The sequence below is a fragment of the Lampetra planeri genome, chromosome 14 (assembly GCF_965212315.1).
Source record: "Lampetra planeri chromosome 14, kcLamPlan1.2.h2, whole genome shotgun sequence".
Lineage (NCBI taxonomy): Eukaryota > Metazoa > Chordata > Hyperoartia > Petromyzontiformes > Petromyzontidae > Lampetra > Lampetra planeri.
Window position 1 is genome coordinate 416,956 of NC_136120.1, and position 16,499 is coordinate 433,454.

Consider the following 16,499-nt stretch of genomic DNA (forward strand, 5'->3'; position numbering starts at 1 on the left):
AAGAAGAATATAATGGCAATAAGCTGATTGACTAAAACAAAATTATTTTTACGTCTATATCCAGCACGGAGGTCTGTATCACTTGTAAAACACAGCTAATATATAACTTGTGCACAGATGCAAAAATTAAGGGAATTTCTTTTTGACATATACGTGTGACGTGTGTACGTGATTTGTGTGGGTTGCAGAGTCTGGCCAATGAAGTTCAGCGTAAACAAGCGTCGATGGATGAGTGCCAGAAGTACTGCGATCAGTGCTGCTCGTCGGTCAAAGTGAGACTGCACTCCTGTCTCCACCGTCTCCATGTGACTACGTCGTTATTTAAAGCTCCGCTGCGTTGGTTTTTTTGTGCCCATGCTGTTACAGCTCTCTGATGTGCTTTCGGATCGTGTCGCGTGTTGTTCGGCACAATGAACTGACCTCTGGAATGTCGATTCATTGCTAAGAAGAAGCTCCCAGCATGCGGAGCGAAACGTCGGACACCGTGCCGAACGGCACGCGGGTACCGACCCTGCAGTCGCATCGGAGAGAGATGAATAACCTTCAAATGTCCGCTGTAACTACAGGATTTTGAGGTTGCACTGAAGACCTACAAAGCCTTGGTTGGGCAACATCACCCAGCTGGGATGAAGAAGGTGCCACCTCACAGTGCCCAGAAGTCCGATGCCATCTTGCAGGAGGTACTTCTCCACGGTCGTTCAAGCGTGACTTGAAGCATCCTCCCTCATCCTCCCTCATCCTCCCTCATCTCCTGACAGTGGCGTATCTTGAAGGGGCATGGTGCCAAGTTTCACTACACGTGAATTTAAAATAAAAGTAACAACAAAATGCCCAAAAGGAAAATATATGTTTCAGGCAATGGCCCTTCTGTATAAGAGAGATATTCTGAGAGGTGAAAGGAGTTCTCTATTGCTTATGGAGAAGAGCCGTTGCACCAAAATGTTGGCAATAATGTGTTTTCCTTGTCGGGTAGTGTTATTGGCGAACGTTTGAATGTGCTATTTGTGTTATTTCATCACTGGAAATGCAGCATCACATTTTTTTAAATCTTATAAATAATTTATGAATGGTTTACGATTCATGAATGGTTTACAAGTGTTGTACTTTTCTTCTAAAGTGATATTGGAAATTGCCCATTATGTTTCACCATGTATATCAAAATACCACCTTTTCACATGCATTCCATACATCTCTTCGCAAATATGCTCGTTGAGATTGTTGACTTGTAAGAAACGTCTGTTTATTAAGCAATGTATACATATTCGCATAACCTCACTGCTATGGTCAGTCGACGGCCTGTCCGTATCGCGTCAAAACGTACCGCAGGTCTGCAGCACTTATTTCTGTCCGTAAGAACACACCGGCGATGTTTCAATGCTGTCTGCAGTACATGGACCTGCGGTCACGATACAACGCCCTGACCGCCACCGGGAACCAGCTTCTGCGGCTCCTCACCGACTCTCAGAAGAGGAGCAAGGGCGACGAGGTGAGGACCTCCCCACCAACGCACGGGAGGCATCTGTCGACGGTGTCGATTTGAAACGCATTCACTCCGACTCGCGAAACACCTTCCCCGCGCGATCACCATCGCGTTGTTGTGGGCAGGCGGCAAGCGGTGGTGGGTTCGGCGAAGCCCATCGATCATCCGCTAACGCCGAGCCGCCTGCGTCCGCGTTGTCTGCCGTGACGTACAGTTCGTGCGAGAGGCAAGGGAGATCGAGCAGGCCCTGCAGTCCACCGATGAGACGCTCACCCGCAAGTACGGCAGCGACTCCTCCGCCGGCCAGAACCGCGTGGAGGCCCTCCTGCAAGGCCTGGACGTAAGGGCCACCACCCCCCCCCCCCCATGGCGATGAATCCATCCGACGCTCCTTGCAAACGATGGGGAAAAGCCCATCAAAAGCGGGGGAAATGCATGCGTATTGGAAACCGGTAAAGAATAACGGCACGCACGTGTGTGCTCGCAATCACCGCACCTCCAATTCGCAAAGTTAGCCACGTGTGATGCAAAAGGAGTTCCACAAGCAAACGGCTATGGCTATTGAGGGTGCTGCTGCTGCTGCCAGCTGTTATGCAACTGCAAAAAGCTCTGCACATGCAATGTGGTGGTCACATGACGTGCGTCCGAGGCACAGTGGTAGTCGTGCCTTCCTGTTGCCTGTGAGCACACCTTTGCGTGCTGTTATTGCTCTCCTTCGCTCGCTGGAAGTGGGCAAGCAAGTCCGTATTAATGCTCATACGATCGTTGCTATGTCAGTGGTACTGTATATATGTATAAAACGGGAAATATCATGGGAAGAAGAATATATAGCAGCATCGGAGGAGAGCAGAACTGCTTGTAACTGTCTTGAGTGGCGCATTATGACGCAACTGACAAAACAACGTGAAGACGTACTGCTTTATCAGAAGAGCTTCCACCAAGAGAGAGAATGATTCTGGGAGCACCGGGACAGATGGCAACCCTACGGTGTTCTGCGCTACAAATCGCTGCTTGTTATGGGACAGATTTTGGCTGTTTCCAAATAATTTAATAAAATACAATTTTATTACGAGCTATGGACAATTTTCCATGCAATTCACAAAAAATCCGGGCTTATCTTGAAATACATTGGTTCGCAGCTTTGTTTTCTTTTAGGATTTTAGGAAATGTATATTTCAATTTATTTCTTGACAAAGTTACATATTGTGCCCAATAGCGCGTAGCTCTTCTGTTTTTTCTTCTCTTTTGGGGCTACAAGGGATACACGTATCATCTTTAAAAAATAAAAAAGACCACCGACTAGAATATATATATGTGGTTTTTGAGGAAAAATAAAAAAATAAACTAAAAACATGCATTAAAGATTAGAAACTCTTGTCCAGCAGCAGGACATCAGGGATCGGTCCACCCGCCAATCAACGACGCCTGATCGGGGCCGTGATTGATGGGCGTCCACTCGATCCGCCACTCGCCCATGGGTGATATATGAAAACAAACGCGTGGGCGCCCGCGCCGGCTGCGCTCGGCATCTACTGAAGGCGTCAGTTTGAAATGTGTGATCGCAGGACGTACAGCATAAGATGATGGAATACAATATCCGCATCGGACAGCTGAGCGCACGCACCAAGACACCGGAGCAGTCTGAGATGGCACGGGGGTGAGTGCATAGAACGCACGCGCACACACACGCGCACGCACACATGCGCAATCCCGCTGGCGGTTGCGTAAGCATTGCCTCCACGGTCGATTGCTCTTGTGCCATGGTGGCGAGATGTTAACTACCGTTTCAGTGGTTCACGCACTGCACTATCAATGTGGCTACCTGAGTTCGATTCACAGTCATGGCTGACAGCGGTAACAAGTAATATCTGCACGTATGTACGTTGAACTTCTTTCGCACTGTATGTAATCGGAGGTGCGGAGGAAGGACAACAAATTAAACACAAAAAATTGAACCGGTACCAGCCTGTTCCTCGACACCAACCCACACTAACCAGCAGAATGATGCATAGCTAAACAACCCCCTTGATCAACCAAGTCTTCATCCTGAAGTCTATTGAGAAAAGGACTGCACGTATCGTACGCCTATGTTGGTTCCGTAACTCCGTAACCGTGGAATCTCCCGTGCCTGTGATATTTGCGAGGCAGTTGTGGCGGCGATCAGATAAGATCGCAGCTAAGGCATCCACCGATCTCATGTCCCCCCCCCTTCCCTAATTTTGCCCCCGTTGGCTGCAGGATTCAGCAGCTGTACGACAGAGTTGCGGCGGCTTACGAGAAGCGCTTGGCAGCACTGCAGGGCCTCCTCGCCTGGCACCAGCTCTTGGCAAACACCAAGAACATTCGCTCGTGGACCACCGAGTCGGTACGTCGAGCGAGCTTGGAGCCAGGTGCCGGGGGGTGGGGGGAGGGAAGAGGCAACGCTGTGAATGGTCCCAGACGGAGCCGGTTCCGTCGGAAAGCAATTACGAGTACAAATGGGCGCAGTGGTCTCGTGGCGTAGTGACTTAGTAACTTCATTGTCGGCTCAAGGGGTGCGGCAATCGGTCAGGTGGGGCCCCAATAGTTGATTGGTCTCGCACGGTCGCACCTCGGCTATTATATATTGTGCCTCCTCTTGCCTAATCACATCGTTACGCTCACGACCTCCAAGATTTAACACTGTCGGGATGCTCCAATTTAAATTTTTCTTTCCTTTTTTGACACTGTTGTTGAAAACAAATCTCACGGTGGTTGTCAAGGGGGCACCCAGCCCGTAGCTTTGGCCACCAGGGGGGGGCAAGGCACCCCCTGCCCCGGCGCTCATAACGCGCTGCTGCAAGTGTGGCATTGTGCAACGTCACGACGGAGTCTGTCAATGGGACTCTGCTTGTGTGGTGTGATGGTTGGCACGCTGGACTCGCAACCCAGAGGTTGCAGGTTGAATCTCCCAGCGCCGCAGTTGAAACAATGGGCAAGTTTTGTAATTCTGACAAATTGTGTCAACCGGCAGTACGATTGGGTTCACCGCGATTAGTCAATTGGCGGGCCACTCATGGTGGCATATAATGTGGGTGCTTCCGAGATGTTTGGCCAGCTTGGAAGAGTAGGCCAAATACTGTCTGAAAAGGGCTCTCTCTAAAGCCTCCCATCTAGTGGAGGCCCTTCCACCAGCATTGGCATGAACAAGACAATTCAGGGCTGCACCTTCACCGTGTCCAGTATCTGATCTTATTGTAATTTATATCGCGCCTTGGCCGATGCCCTGACCAAGGCGCTTTACAGAGAATTAACAACGGTACAGATTAATGTAACGGTGAAGATGAGGTGAATCAAATAGACGAGAAGAACATGTGATGCGTGAATTATGTAAAAGAAACATTGGCAAGAGTAAATGATGATGATGAATGAAATGGGTGGATGGGAAATGAGTGGTAGCCATGGGGGGAGATATTATGAAGAGGGAGCAGGAACGGTCGTGGTCGGAAGGGGGAGATCAGAATGAGAATATTTATGAATACTGGAGGAGTCTGATTAGCTACAAAGCAGGAGCAGGTAAGAACGTTACAACAACAAACAGTACAAAAAAATGACAGTAGTGCAAAGTACAAGAAAGGTAAACAAATCACCCAAGCACACACAAATACAACAAAACCATCCCTCATCCTACCAGGCAAAGGCCACTGAGGTATTAACTTCTTTTTTCAGAAGCGACTGGGCCACAAATAATAGCTCAACAAAGCAGCCCATCATTTGGACATTTACAGCACCAGAATAATCTAAATAATCTCAATGGATGTTTGGCCAGAGATGAGTGGTTAGAAGTGGTTAGTAGTGGTTAGAAGTGGGCGTGTTTAGAAGGGAGAAAAAGTGAGTTTTGAGAGAGAAGCGGAAACTAGTGAGCTAATGGCGGAGGGGGAAGCTTGTTCCGGTGAATGGGGGCGAGGAGAGAGAGCAAGAACGTGATGGGGAAGGGTAAGGAGGAGGTGGAAGCATGCCGACCGCCGTGTGCGTCGCGTTCACCCGCGTGCAGTTCAAAGCGATTCCGCGAGCGGAGAGCAAGGCGACGGTCGAGGGCCTTGAGGAGCACTACCGCGACTTCCTCAAGGTGGCGCAGGGCTGCCCGGCACTGGGCCGCACCGAGCGAGGCCGCGCCGAGTCCGAGGTGGAGGAGTGCCGCAAGCACTACCGCAGCCTGCTGGAGAGCGTCGACAAGGGTGGGCGTCCCCTCCCCCCCTCGCCCCTCCCTCGTCCCGCCTTCTCCACAAGCCCTCCGCCCCTCTTCACAAGCCCCACCCCCCACAAGCCCCCCCCCCCATATGCCCCCCTCCATATGCCCCCCCACATGCCCCCCACTCCCCTCTCCACAAGTCCCACCTCCCCACAAGCCCCCCCCCCCCACAAGCCCCCCCCCACAAGCCCCCCTCCACAAGCTCCACCCCCCCACAAGCCCCCCCCCACAAGCCCCCCCCCCCCACAAGCCCCCCCTCCACATGCGCCGCTCCAATCCGCTCTGCTCGTGTCCATACGAATGGCACTCGACAGCGCTGAGCTCAGGATCCGTATTTAGACTGCAGGAGGAGGAATCCAATGAGCTGTGAAACTCTTTCTTTATACAGATGTCCAGTAGGGGCGGGTCAGCAAGTTACAACAAACAATAGGAAGAAAAAAAACGATAGCAGTGCAACGTAACCAAGTCACCAAAAAAAATAATGCATATGAGTACATTAATTCCTGCCGATTGTTCAACACTAAACGCAAGCGTGGCAGCAAAAATAACAACAACAAAATTAGTCCCAGACCACACCAAGGTAACACACAGTCCCTCAATAAAACCGCACATTAACATTGAACTGTCGATACTTCACGGGTAAAGCACTGCACAAGGGGGTGCTCTCCGCGCTTATGGGTTGTAATCTACAGGTGGATTCGGTGCTTTTAGACACCTGCAGATTTTTCTCACAGCCAACATTCCACTGTCATTTCAATAAAGCTTTATTCATTTTGTTCGAGCGTTTTATCATGTTGCCTTAATCACGAGCGGCAGCGACACCGTGAGCCATGCACCAACTCGGAAATAAATCCCCATTAGAATTGCACCTGTTACAACAGCCTTTTGTCAATGCCCAGCCGGATTAGAGCCTCTCCTTACCGAGGCAAATCGTGAGGGGGTTGTCCACCCGTCACCGCGTTGGTCAGTATGGGTCGGTCGAGGGCGAGGAGCAATGCTAAGCGTCGCATAAGTTGCGCGAATTGTCATTCATTCTGACTCGCGGCGACGCGCCTGTCGTGACTGTCGAGGATCGATTTCAACCGACGAGTCATCGAAGCGTCGTCGCGCTCCTCCTCCCCCTCCTCCCCCTCCTCCCGTTGAAACTCTGCCACTGGGACTGCACTGCCCTCCCTCCCCCCTGCCCACCTCTCCCCCCGGCCGCCAACTCCCATTACCTTAACCCCGCGCGGTGGACGAGGAAGAGTAGCAAAATTACACTATTACCCATCGATATTAGCAAGCCACTCGAGCCTTGGAACTTTTAAATCTATATTGAACACGAATTTCTTTTAAACTGCTTTTTGTGTTTAGTTTGTTGTCATTTCCCCACACCTCCAATTATCACGGTTGGCTACTTATGGTGCGAAAGAAGTTCAACATACATAAATACATACCTCCCGTCGTCCTAACCCGCGTGCGTTGGAGGAGGAAGGAAAGCAAAACGACACTTTGACCCATCCTGTCCTCTGTGTCTCCATCGCCCTGCGGCTGCAGCCTCCCAGATGGAGACCCTGAGCCAGACGTGCATCAACGAGTGCCAGAGCGTCTCGCAGCGCCTCGACAGCTATGAGGAGCGCATCGTGGAGAAGGTGAACACCATGCTGGAGCAGAACCCCCCGCAGGAGAGTGCCAAGCGCATTTCCGAACTGCAGGTGAGCAATTTCAGAGGTGGAACCAAACACAACTTATGAACTGAACTATTTCCTCGTGAGGCCCACCGAGCCTCGTAGTTCTTTTTCCAGTAGCGGCCTGGCCACAAATGATAGCTCAACGAAATGGCTCATTGTGTGGAAATGTATTGCTGCCAAATACTCTAAACACACGTAGGCTATGTTGTCATATTAAAGCACACAACCTGGAGAAAAATCCACGTGATCACGAGGAGAACATGTAAACTCCAAATAGAGAGGCACCAGGATCAGGATCGAACCCACGACCTCCTGTATACCAGGCGAGGTAGTTAACAGCTCGCCACACGTACAGTCCTTTGTTAATCCATTGCTGAATGAGGGCCTGCTCATGCCATGCAGGTCACAGTAAGGGGCGGGGGGGTAGGGATTGGTTTGCCTGTCCCACTTCACCACGCTGGTCAGCACCGGTTGGTGAAGGCGGGGAGCATGGACATGTACTGCCAGCAGAGGCGATCACGACGACACTGACCTGGGTGCGTTGGTGGGGCTGTGTCCAGAAAGTGCACCAGGAGGTGGACGGCGCTCGCGATGACTTCCAGAGGGTGAAGGAGAAGGTCACCCTCATGCTGATTCCATCGGCCCCGCCGGCGATCACCGCTCACTTGCAGCGCACGGGCCAGCGTCTGGACCAAGTCTACAGCCTCTCCACCATGGCCATACAAGAGTGAGTAATTGTGGTAATGCGAGCCAGCGCGGCACTTTCCCTTTGCTTACGTTTTTTTGTGTGTGTGTTTGGTAAGCGCGCAAGCCCGGTACCGTGCGCCGGTGGTTTCAGGGTAGGGAGAGAGACAAAAAAACGCAGGGTGGGGAGGACTTACGGCGCTTCAGAATCATATGTAGGTGGCGGGGTGGAAGGCTCGACACCCTAACTTGTGGGGATCTTCTGCTGGATGGGGGTGAGGGCTTTTATATACAGGGTGCTTCAAAAAAATGTTAACACTTATATGGGACTATCGTTTTAATGGAAAAAGAACGGATAATACACTGTAACATGATAAGAAATGTATATTATTAGCTTTAAAAAGTCAGTCTCCATTTGTTCGCCATCATTGCCAACGCATGCCTGGAATCTTCTCCAGGAGGTCTCCAGAGCCCGGAGGCACATTTCTTGTGGTATTGTTAAAACATTTTGAAGCACCCTGTATATCAGGGGGTGGTTAGAGGGGACGGGGAAGAAGTAAGTTAACCAACATTTTGTTGTGAAAGGCGTCGTTTACTTAACATGTGTGGTAGGAGGAGCGGTCCGCTTCGAGCTCCTCTCTCGGCCATGATTCCACCGTTTTTTTTTTCTTACAATCTTTTTTAAGATGGTGCTTTGGTTGTAATTTATATTTCACAATGGGTTAAATCTCTTGCGAAGTGTAGCAATTTCACGATCCCAGCCCAGCCACCGAGAACGGCACAAAAGAAAAACACGATGCAAATTTCTTCCATTTGTTCCTTTTTTTTGGCCCGGTGCGTCTGTGATGGATAAACATTAAAATAGATCTGAGAATTTGCTTGCCCTGTACAGAGAATGAAGAAGAGCAGCCATCTACAATGGCATTTTCTTTGTGACTCACTGATGATTGAAGACATTTCCCATGAGGATCTTTCTTAGCCATATGACTCCCAACCACAAAACTGAGATACAGTTGATGATAAAACATTTTACGTGTATGTAATAAAGGTCGTGGAAGCGACTTCTGGAATCCGGTCTTTATTTGTCTTTCGTTCACAACACTCCTGTCTTACTCCTTCACGCTGCTAACAGACAGCGTGAAAGGGAGAGAGAGAGAGACACGCGCGGCCACATGGCAGCCTGGACCCCGCTCCAGCGTGGCCTCACCCTCCGTTCGTTCCAGATCTGACCACGTGTTGGCCATCTCCACCCTTTTTAATATCCGGGTCACGTGATACCTTTCCACTAATCCTGGTTAACCTCCATGGAATCTTCTAGACTCCATCGTACGATCCCAGGACCGCGCCCCTGACTCGTCCCCCCATTGGCTGTGGCAAAAGCCAGCAGATCCAATCCTCTACCTACAGATGTCACCTTGCCATTATGTCAGGGCCACGCCCCTAGACTTCCCCCCATTGGCTGTGGGCCAGGACCGGTAGAGCTAATCATCATAACGAGGTGTGATCCATCAACCACCCGGATATATCCTCACATTACATGTACATGGTTTGACTGACATTTTCCAACATTAGTTTGTCCTAGGAAGTATTTCTTTACCATTATAGATATTGATGGGAAGCTGTCAGGGCAAAAACTTTACACATATGTTAACAGTACTTTCTGCTCTGCTATTTTGTCTTAAATTTTTGGGCAACTCTTCGACCATAATCAGAATCTGTATTTATACTGGAGGAATCCCATGGGGCTATGAAGCTCTTTTCACAATCCAAATCAATTTGGCCATTTCCCAGTCGGGTGATTCCCAAACGTCATATGGAATATCATATTTATAGATGGATGGACGAGGCTAATGCGTCAACACTTTGTTAAAAGCTCATGGAAAGCTCGTGTAAATATAAAGACACATTTATATTTGCGCGATCTAACCCAAAAATACCTATATTATGGATGATATTGGTCGCGAAAACCTACGTGTTAAACAAATGGAAAGCGTGAAAGAGAATTGACGTCATCGTTTACAATTTTTGCGTGGAGTGTTGAACGAAAGTGGCTTCTTTGGGGACTCACATTGCCTCTGGTCTTGTCCACTTAGACTGAAGGCCATGGATGGCCTGGTGCAGAGCGCCATCGCGGCCGAGCCAGTGGTGCGTGGAATCGAGGCCAAGTTGGTGGAGGAAGAAACCTCTCCGGCGGACGTGCGCGGCATTGAAGATTACAGGAATATGCTCAAGGTGAGGCGCTGGGCATTTGCGTCAACTTTGTGCGCGTTAATTAGTGTCGCGGGACGGTTGTTCCGGGCCCCCCACCCCCGAGTACAAGGGATGAAATGGGAACTCCTGTCCACCTTCCCCCCCACCACCTCCCACTCCCACTCTTCGTAGCCCGGGGGGCCTTTCCACCTCTGGTCCAGTGGGCCATGGTGTAGTTGCACTACCTGCACGCTCAATCGCTAGACACCACTTGTTGATAGGTCCACTTATATTTTGGCTAATGCCACCCAAGTGTTATATTTTATGACATGTTACCAGAATCTGAAGCAACATCTATATTTGTAGTTGAGGAATCCGATGAGCTATGCAGCTATTTTTTTCACATATGTCCAGAAGATCTAGTCCAGTAGTTCACAGATGTTGTATCTTAGCTAGATTTGAAGCTTTCGTGACTGCAAGGATTCATACTCTTAGGTTTTTTCGGTAAAGTCACAGTAAATCTAGCTGTGACGGTGTTGCCTCCGAAACGTCGTGATGTATTATTTAATTTCTATTATTATTTCTATTATTATTATTATTTATTTTTTACCTACGTGACTTTACCTAAAAAACCTAAGAGTATATCTTAGCTAATTCCATCAAATACTTTTTTTCGTCTCGTGTTAAATGATGGGATTTCAATTGTACAAATAAAGGCACCTTGCCATTGAACGTGCCATTAACGTACAATGATGGAGATATATACAAACATAAAGGTGACGAATCCTAACGAGGCTTCGAGCCACCTGTGCTTTGCCTTTTTATTGTAGACTAGTTTATAAAGATGAACCTTTGTCCACAGGGACGGGCTGATCGCGGCTGGCCACACAAATGGTCGTTGTCGCTCATAGATACGCATGTACAGTGATACGAACGCTTCTGTTCACGAACAACTCGGTTCACGAACAGAAAAGTTCATAAAAATATGCTCCGGTTCACGAACTTCGCTTCGGTTCATGAACAGGAGCCGCGGCCATTTTAATGCTATTTCCAGGCTGTCACATGGTCGTGACTTCCTGTAGGAAGATCGTGGAGAAGAAGAGACAGAAAGAAGTACTGTGAGTACTGTGAAGACACTTTCAGTGACTTTTTGCTTTTTGGTGTGCTTTTTAGCACATACAGTACTGTACTGTACTACTGTACTGTACAATACTGTACTTACTGTATTGTACAGTTCACCCGTTTGAGTGCTTACTGAAGTCATCTCAAGCAAGGTTAGTGTTCTCTCTTTATACATTACTATACTGTACAGTACTAATGTGTATTGTAATTTGTTTAATATTTTTGTGCTTCAAAAACCAAAAAAAAAGGTCAGAACGGATTAACCGGATTTACATTGAACCCTATGGTAAAATGTGCCTCGGTTCACGACCAATTCGGTTCGCGACCAGAGTCAGTTCACGAATTAAGTTCGTGAACCGAGGTATCACTGTATGTTTAACTTCTTTGACAATGTACATAGCCAACCGTGCTAAACGGAGGTGCGGGGGAAGGACAACATCTCTAGCCGACGAATTGTGAATATTTTCAAAACGCGGTCACACCGGTGCCTGAGGTTGCCTTTTTTTGTTGTTTCCCCCACTGGGCAGAAACTGCGAGCTGAGGTCAACCAGAAGCAGGAGGTGTTCTCTGACCTTGACAGGCAGCTGGTCCAGGCCCGGGCAGCCAACGATCAGCTGACCAAGACGCACAGTCGCAGGGACCCCAACCTGGAGGGCTGGCGCTCGCGGGCCTCGGACCTGGCCGAGCGTTGGCGCGCCGTCCGCGAGCAGATCGACGCCAGGTGACATTCCCCGACCGCATGCCCCGTCAGCACATTTCTCCCGCGCTGGATAATTTATTTTTTTCACAGAGGGTCATGGTTCAAATCCGGGGGATCCACGGGGGAGGGCTGCCATCTGCTGCACAAAGTGGGTGTATAAAAAAAGCCCCTGGTGGCATTTGCAAGAGCAGGCCACTGTGTGTGGCCATCGGAGCAATGATCACTGTGAAAACTTGGTGGGACTAATTTCTATTGAACTAATTTATTATGTTTAGTTTGTTGTCCCCCCCCCCATACACCTTCGATTAGCACGGTTAGCTACGTACAGTGCGAAAGAAGTTCAACATACTTACGTATATTTCACAATAGATATGTTTTTTTTTCAATTAATAATCGTAAAATTAGTCGTGACAGCCTCCTTGTTTTAAATGTAGTTCAGTTCACTTCCTGAAGAAGCTGCCAACGCTTGGGATGAAACGTCGGGCATCACCATGCCCAACAGCACATGGCAATCGTGGCGCTACAAGTACCCGCGTCTGATCCGCTCGGCACTGTGCGCTGTACTCGTGCGCTCTCACAGGAACCAGAACCTTGACAGCCTCGGCCGGATGCTGAAGTCCTACAAGGACTCCCACGCGGCGCTCAACCCATGGCTGGGGCAGGCGATGGAGAGGCAGGAGCAGATAGAGAGCATGCCCCAGCAGGACGCGCGTGCCATCACCGAGCAGATCGGCCTGCAGAGGGTGAGTGAGAGCTCGAAGCAGCAAATTTGTATCACCCACACCAACCCCCTCCCCAAATTCATACTCCCCCCCACACCACCCCCTCCCCACATTCGTACCCTCCACACCACCCCCTCCCCACTTTCTTACCCCCCACACCACCCCCTCCCCACATTCGTACCCTCCACACCACCCCCTCCCCACATTCGTACCCTCCACACCACCCCCTCCCCACATTCTTACCCCCCACACCACCCCCTCCCCACATTCTTACCCCCCACACCACCCCCTCCTCACTTTCGTACCCCCCACACCACCCCCTCCCCACTTTCTTACCCCCCACACCACCCCCTCCCCACATTCATCCCCCCACACCACCCTCTCCCCACATTCATCCCCCCACACCACCCTCTCCCCACATTCTTACCCCCCACACCACCCCCTCCCCACATTCTTACCCCCCACACACCCCCTCCCCACATTCGTACCCTGCACACCACCCCCTCCCCACATTCATCCCCCCACACCACCCTCTAAACACATTCTTACCCCCCACACCACCCCCTCCCCACATTCGTACCCTGCACACCACCCCCTCCCCACATTCGTACCCCCCACACCACCCCCTCCCCACATTCGTACCCCCCACACCACCCCCCTCCCCACATTCTTACCCCCCACACCACCCCCTCCCCACATTCGTACCCTCCACACCACCCCCTCCCCACATTCGTACCCCCCACACCACCCCCTCCCCACATTCTTACCCCCCACACCACCCCCAACCCACATTCGTACCCTCCACACCACCCCCTCCCCACATTCGTACCCTCCACACCACCCCCTCCCCACATTCGTACCCCCCACACCACCCCCTCCCCACATTCGTACCCTCCACACCACCCCCCTCCCCACATTCGTACCCTGCACACCACCCCCTCCCCACTTTCGTACCCCCCACACCACCCCCTCCCCACATTCTTACCCCCCACACCACCCCCTCCCCACATTCGTACCCTGCACACCACCCCCCTCCCACATTCTTACCCCCCACACCACCCCCTCCCCACATTCGTACCCTGCACACCACCCTCTCCCCACATTCATCCCCCCACACCACCCTCTCCCCACATTCATCCCCCCACACCACCCTCTCCCCACATTCTTACCCCCCACACCACCCCCTCCCCACATTCTTACCCCCCCACACACCCCCTCCCCACATTCGTACCCTGCACACCACCCCCTCCCCACATTCATCCCCCCACACCACCCTCTAAACACATTCTTACCCCCACACCACCCCCTCCCCACATTCGTACCCTGCACACCACCCCCTCCCCACATTCGTACCCCCCACACCACCCCCTCCCCACATTCATACCCCCCACACCACCCCCTCCCCACATTCTTACCCCCCACACCACCCCCTCCCACATTCGTACCCTCCACACCACCCCCTCCCCCACATTCGTACCCCCCACACCACCCCCTCCCCACATTCTTACCCCCCACACCACCCCCAACCCACATTCGTACCCTCCACACCACCCCCTCCCCACATTCGTACCCTCCACACCACCCCCTCCCCACATTCGTACCCTGCACACCACCACCCCCCTCCACTTTCGTACCCCCCACACCACCCCCTCCCCACATTCGTACCCTGCACACCACCCCCTCCCCACATTCGTACCCTGCACACCACCCCCTCCCCACATTCGTACCCTCCACACCACCCCCCTCCCCACATTCGTACCCTGCACACCACCCCCTCCCCACTTTCGTACCCCCCACACCACCCCCTCCCCCACATTCTTACCCCCCACACCACCCCCTCCCCACATTCGTACCCTGCACACCACCCCCTCCCCACATTCTTACCCCCCACACCACCCCCTCCCCACATTCGTACCCTGCACACCACCCCCTCCCCACATTCTTACCCCCCACACCACCCCCTCCCCACATTCGTACCCCCCACACCACCCCCTCCCACATTCATACACCCCACACCACCCCCTCCCCACATTCTTACCCCCCACACCACCCCCTCCCCACATTCGTACCCTCCACACCACCCCCTCCCCACATTCGTACCCCCCACACCACCCCCTCCCCACATTCTTACCCCCCACACCACCCCCAACCCACATTCCTACCCTCCACACCACCCCCTCCCCACATTCGTACCCTCCACACCACCCCCTCCCCACATTCGTACCCTGCAAACCACCCCCTCCCCCACTTTCGTACCCCCCACACCACCCCCTCCCCACATTCGTACCTGCACACCACCCCCTCCCCACATTCGTACCCTGCACACCACCCCCTCCCCACATTCGTACCCTCCACTCCACCCCCTCCCCACATTCGTACCCTGCACACCACCCCCTCCCCACTTTCGTACCCCCCACACCACCCCCTCCCCCACATTCTTACCCCCCACACCACCCCCTCCCCACATTCGTACCCTGCACACCACCCCCTCCCCACATTCTTACCCCCCACACCACCCCCTCCCCACATTCGTACCCTGCACACCACCCCCTCCCCACATTCTTACCCCCCACACCACCCCCTCCCACATCGTACCCTGCACACCAACCCCCTCCCCACATTCATCCCCCCCACACCACCCTCTCCCCACATTCTGACCCCCCAAACCACCCCCTCCCCACATTCTTACACCCCACACCACCCCCTCCCCACATTCGTACCCTGCACACCACCCCCTCCCCCACATTCGTACCCCCCACACCACCCCCTCCCCACATTCTTACCCCCCACACCACCCCCCCCCACATTCGTACCCTCCACACCACCCCTCCCCACATTCGTACCCTCCACACCACCCCCTCCCCACATTCTTACCCCCCACACCACCCCCTCCCCACATTCTTACCCCCCACACCACCCCCTCCCCACTTTCGTACCCCCCACACCACCCCCTCCCCACTTTCTTACCCCCCACACCACCCCCTCCCCACATTCGTACCCTCCACACCACCCCCTCTCCACATTTATCCCCCCACACCACCCTCTCCCCACATTCTTACCCCCCACACCACCCCCTCCCCACATTCGTACCCTGCACACCACCCCCTCCCCACATTCGTACCCCCCACACCACCCCCTCCCCACATTCTTACCCCCCACACCACCCCCTCCCCACATTCGTACCCTCCACACCACCCCCTCCCCACTTTCTTACCCCCCACAACCACCCCCTCCCCACATTCGTACCCCCCACACCACCCCCTCCCCACATTCTTACCCCCCACACCACCCCCTCCCCACATTCGTACCCTCCACACCACCCCCCTCCCACATTCTTACCCCCACACCACCCCCCTCCCCACTTTCGTACCCCCCACACCACCCCCTCCCCACATTCGTACCCTCCACACCACCCCCCTCCCCACATTCATCCCCCCACACCACCCTCTCCCCACATTCTTACCCCCCACACCACCCCCTCCCCACATTCTTACCTCCCACACCACCCCCCTCCCACTTTCGTACCCCCCACACCACCCCCTCCCCACTTTTCTTACCCCCCACACCACCCCCCTCCCCACATTCGTACCCTCCACACCACCCCCTCCCCACATTCATCCCCCCACACCACCCTCTCCCCACATTCTTACCCCCCACACCACCCCCTCCCCACATTCTTACCCCCCCACACCACCCCCCTCCCCACATTCGTACCTGCACA

General features: G+C 52.7%; 1 protein-coding gene across 2 annotated transcripts in view; it reads left to right on the top strand.

Moving 5' to 3' along the window:
- LOC144722272 (uncharacterized) overlaps nt 1–16,499 on the top strand; it is a 123,370-nt gene that overhangs the window by 76,448 nt on the left and 30,423 nt on the right. For both annotated transcript variants that reach the window (XM_078600367.1, XM_078600368.1), the window contains exons 33-44: nt 189–272; nt 567–680; nt 1,388–1,486; nt 1,695–1,820; nt 3,046–3,137; nt 3,719–3,845; nt 5,493–5,676; nt 7,227–7,384; nt 7,921–8,087; nt 10,138–10,276; nt 11,884–12,077; nt 12,637–12,799. In XM_078600367.1, coding sequence (XP_078456493.1) covers nt 189–272; nt 567–680; nt 1,388–1,486; nt 1,695–1,820; nt 3,046–3,137; nt 3,719–3,845; nt 5,493–5,676; nt 7,227–7,384; nt 7,921–8,087; nt 10,138–10,276; nt 11,884–12,077; nt 12,637–12,799 — 1,647 coding nt within the window. The remainder of the gene's footprint in view (nt 1–188; nt 273–566; nt 681–1,387; nt 1,487–1,694; nt 1,821–3,045; nt 3,138–3,718; nt 3,846–5,492; nt 5,677–7,226; nt 7,385–7,920; nt 8,088–10,137; nt 10,277–11,883; nt 12,078–12,636; nt 12,800–16,499) is intronic.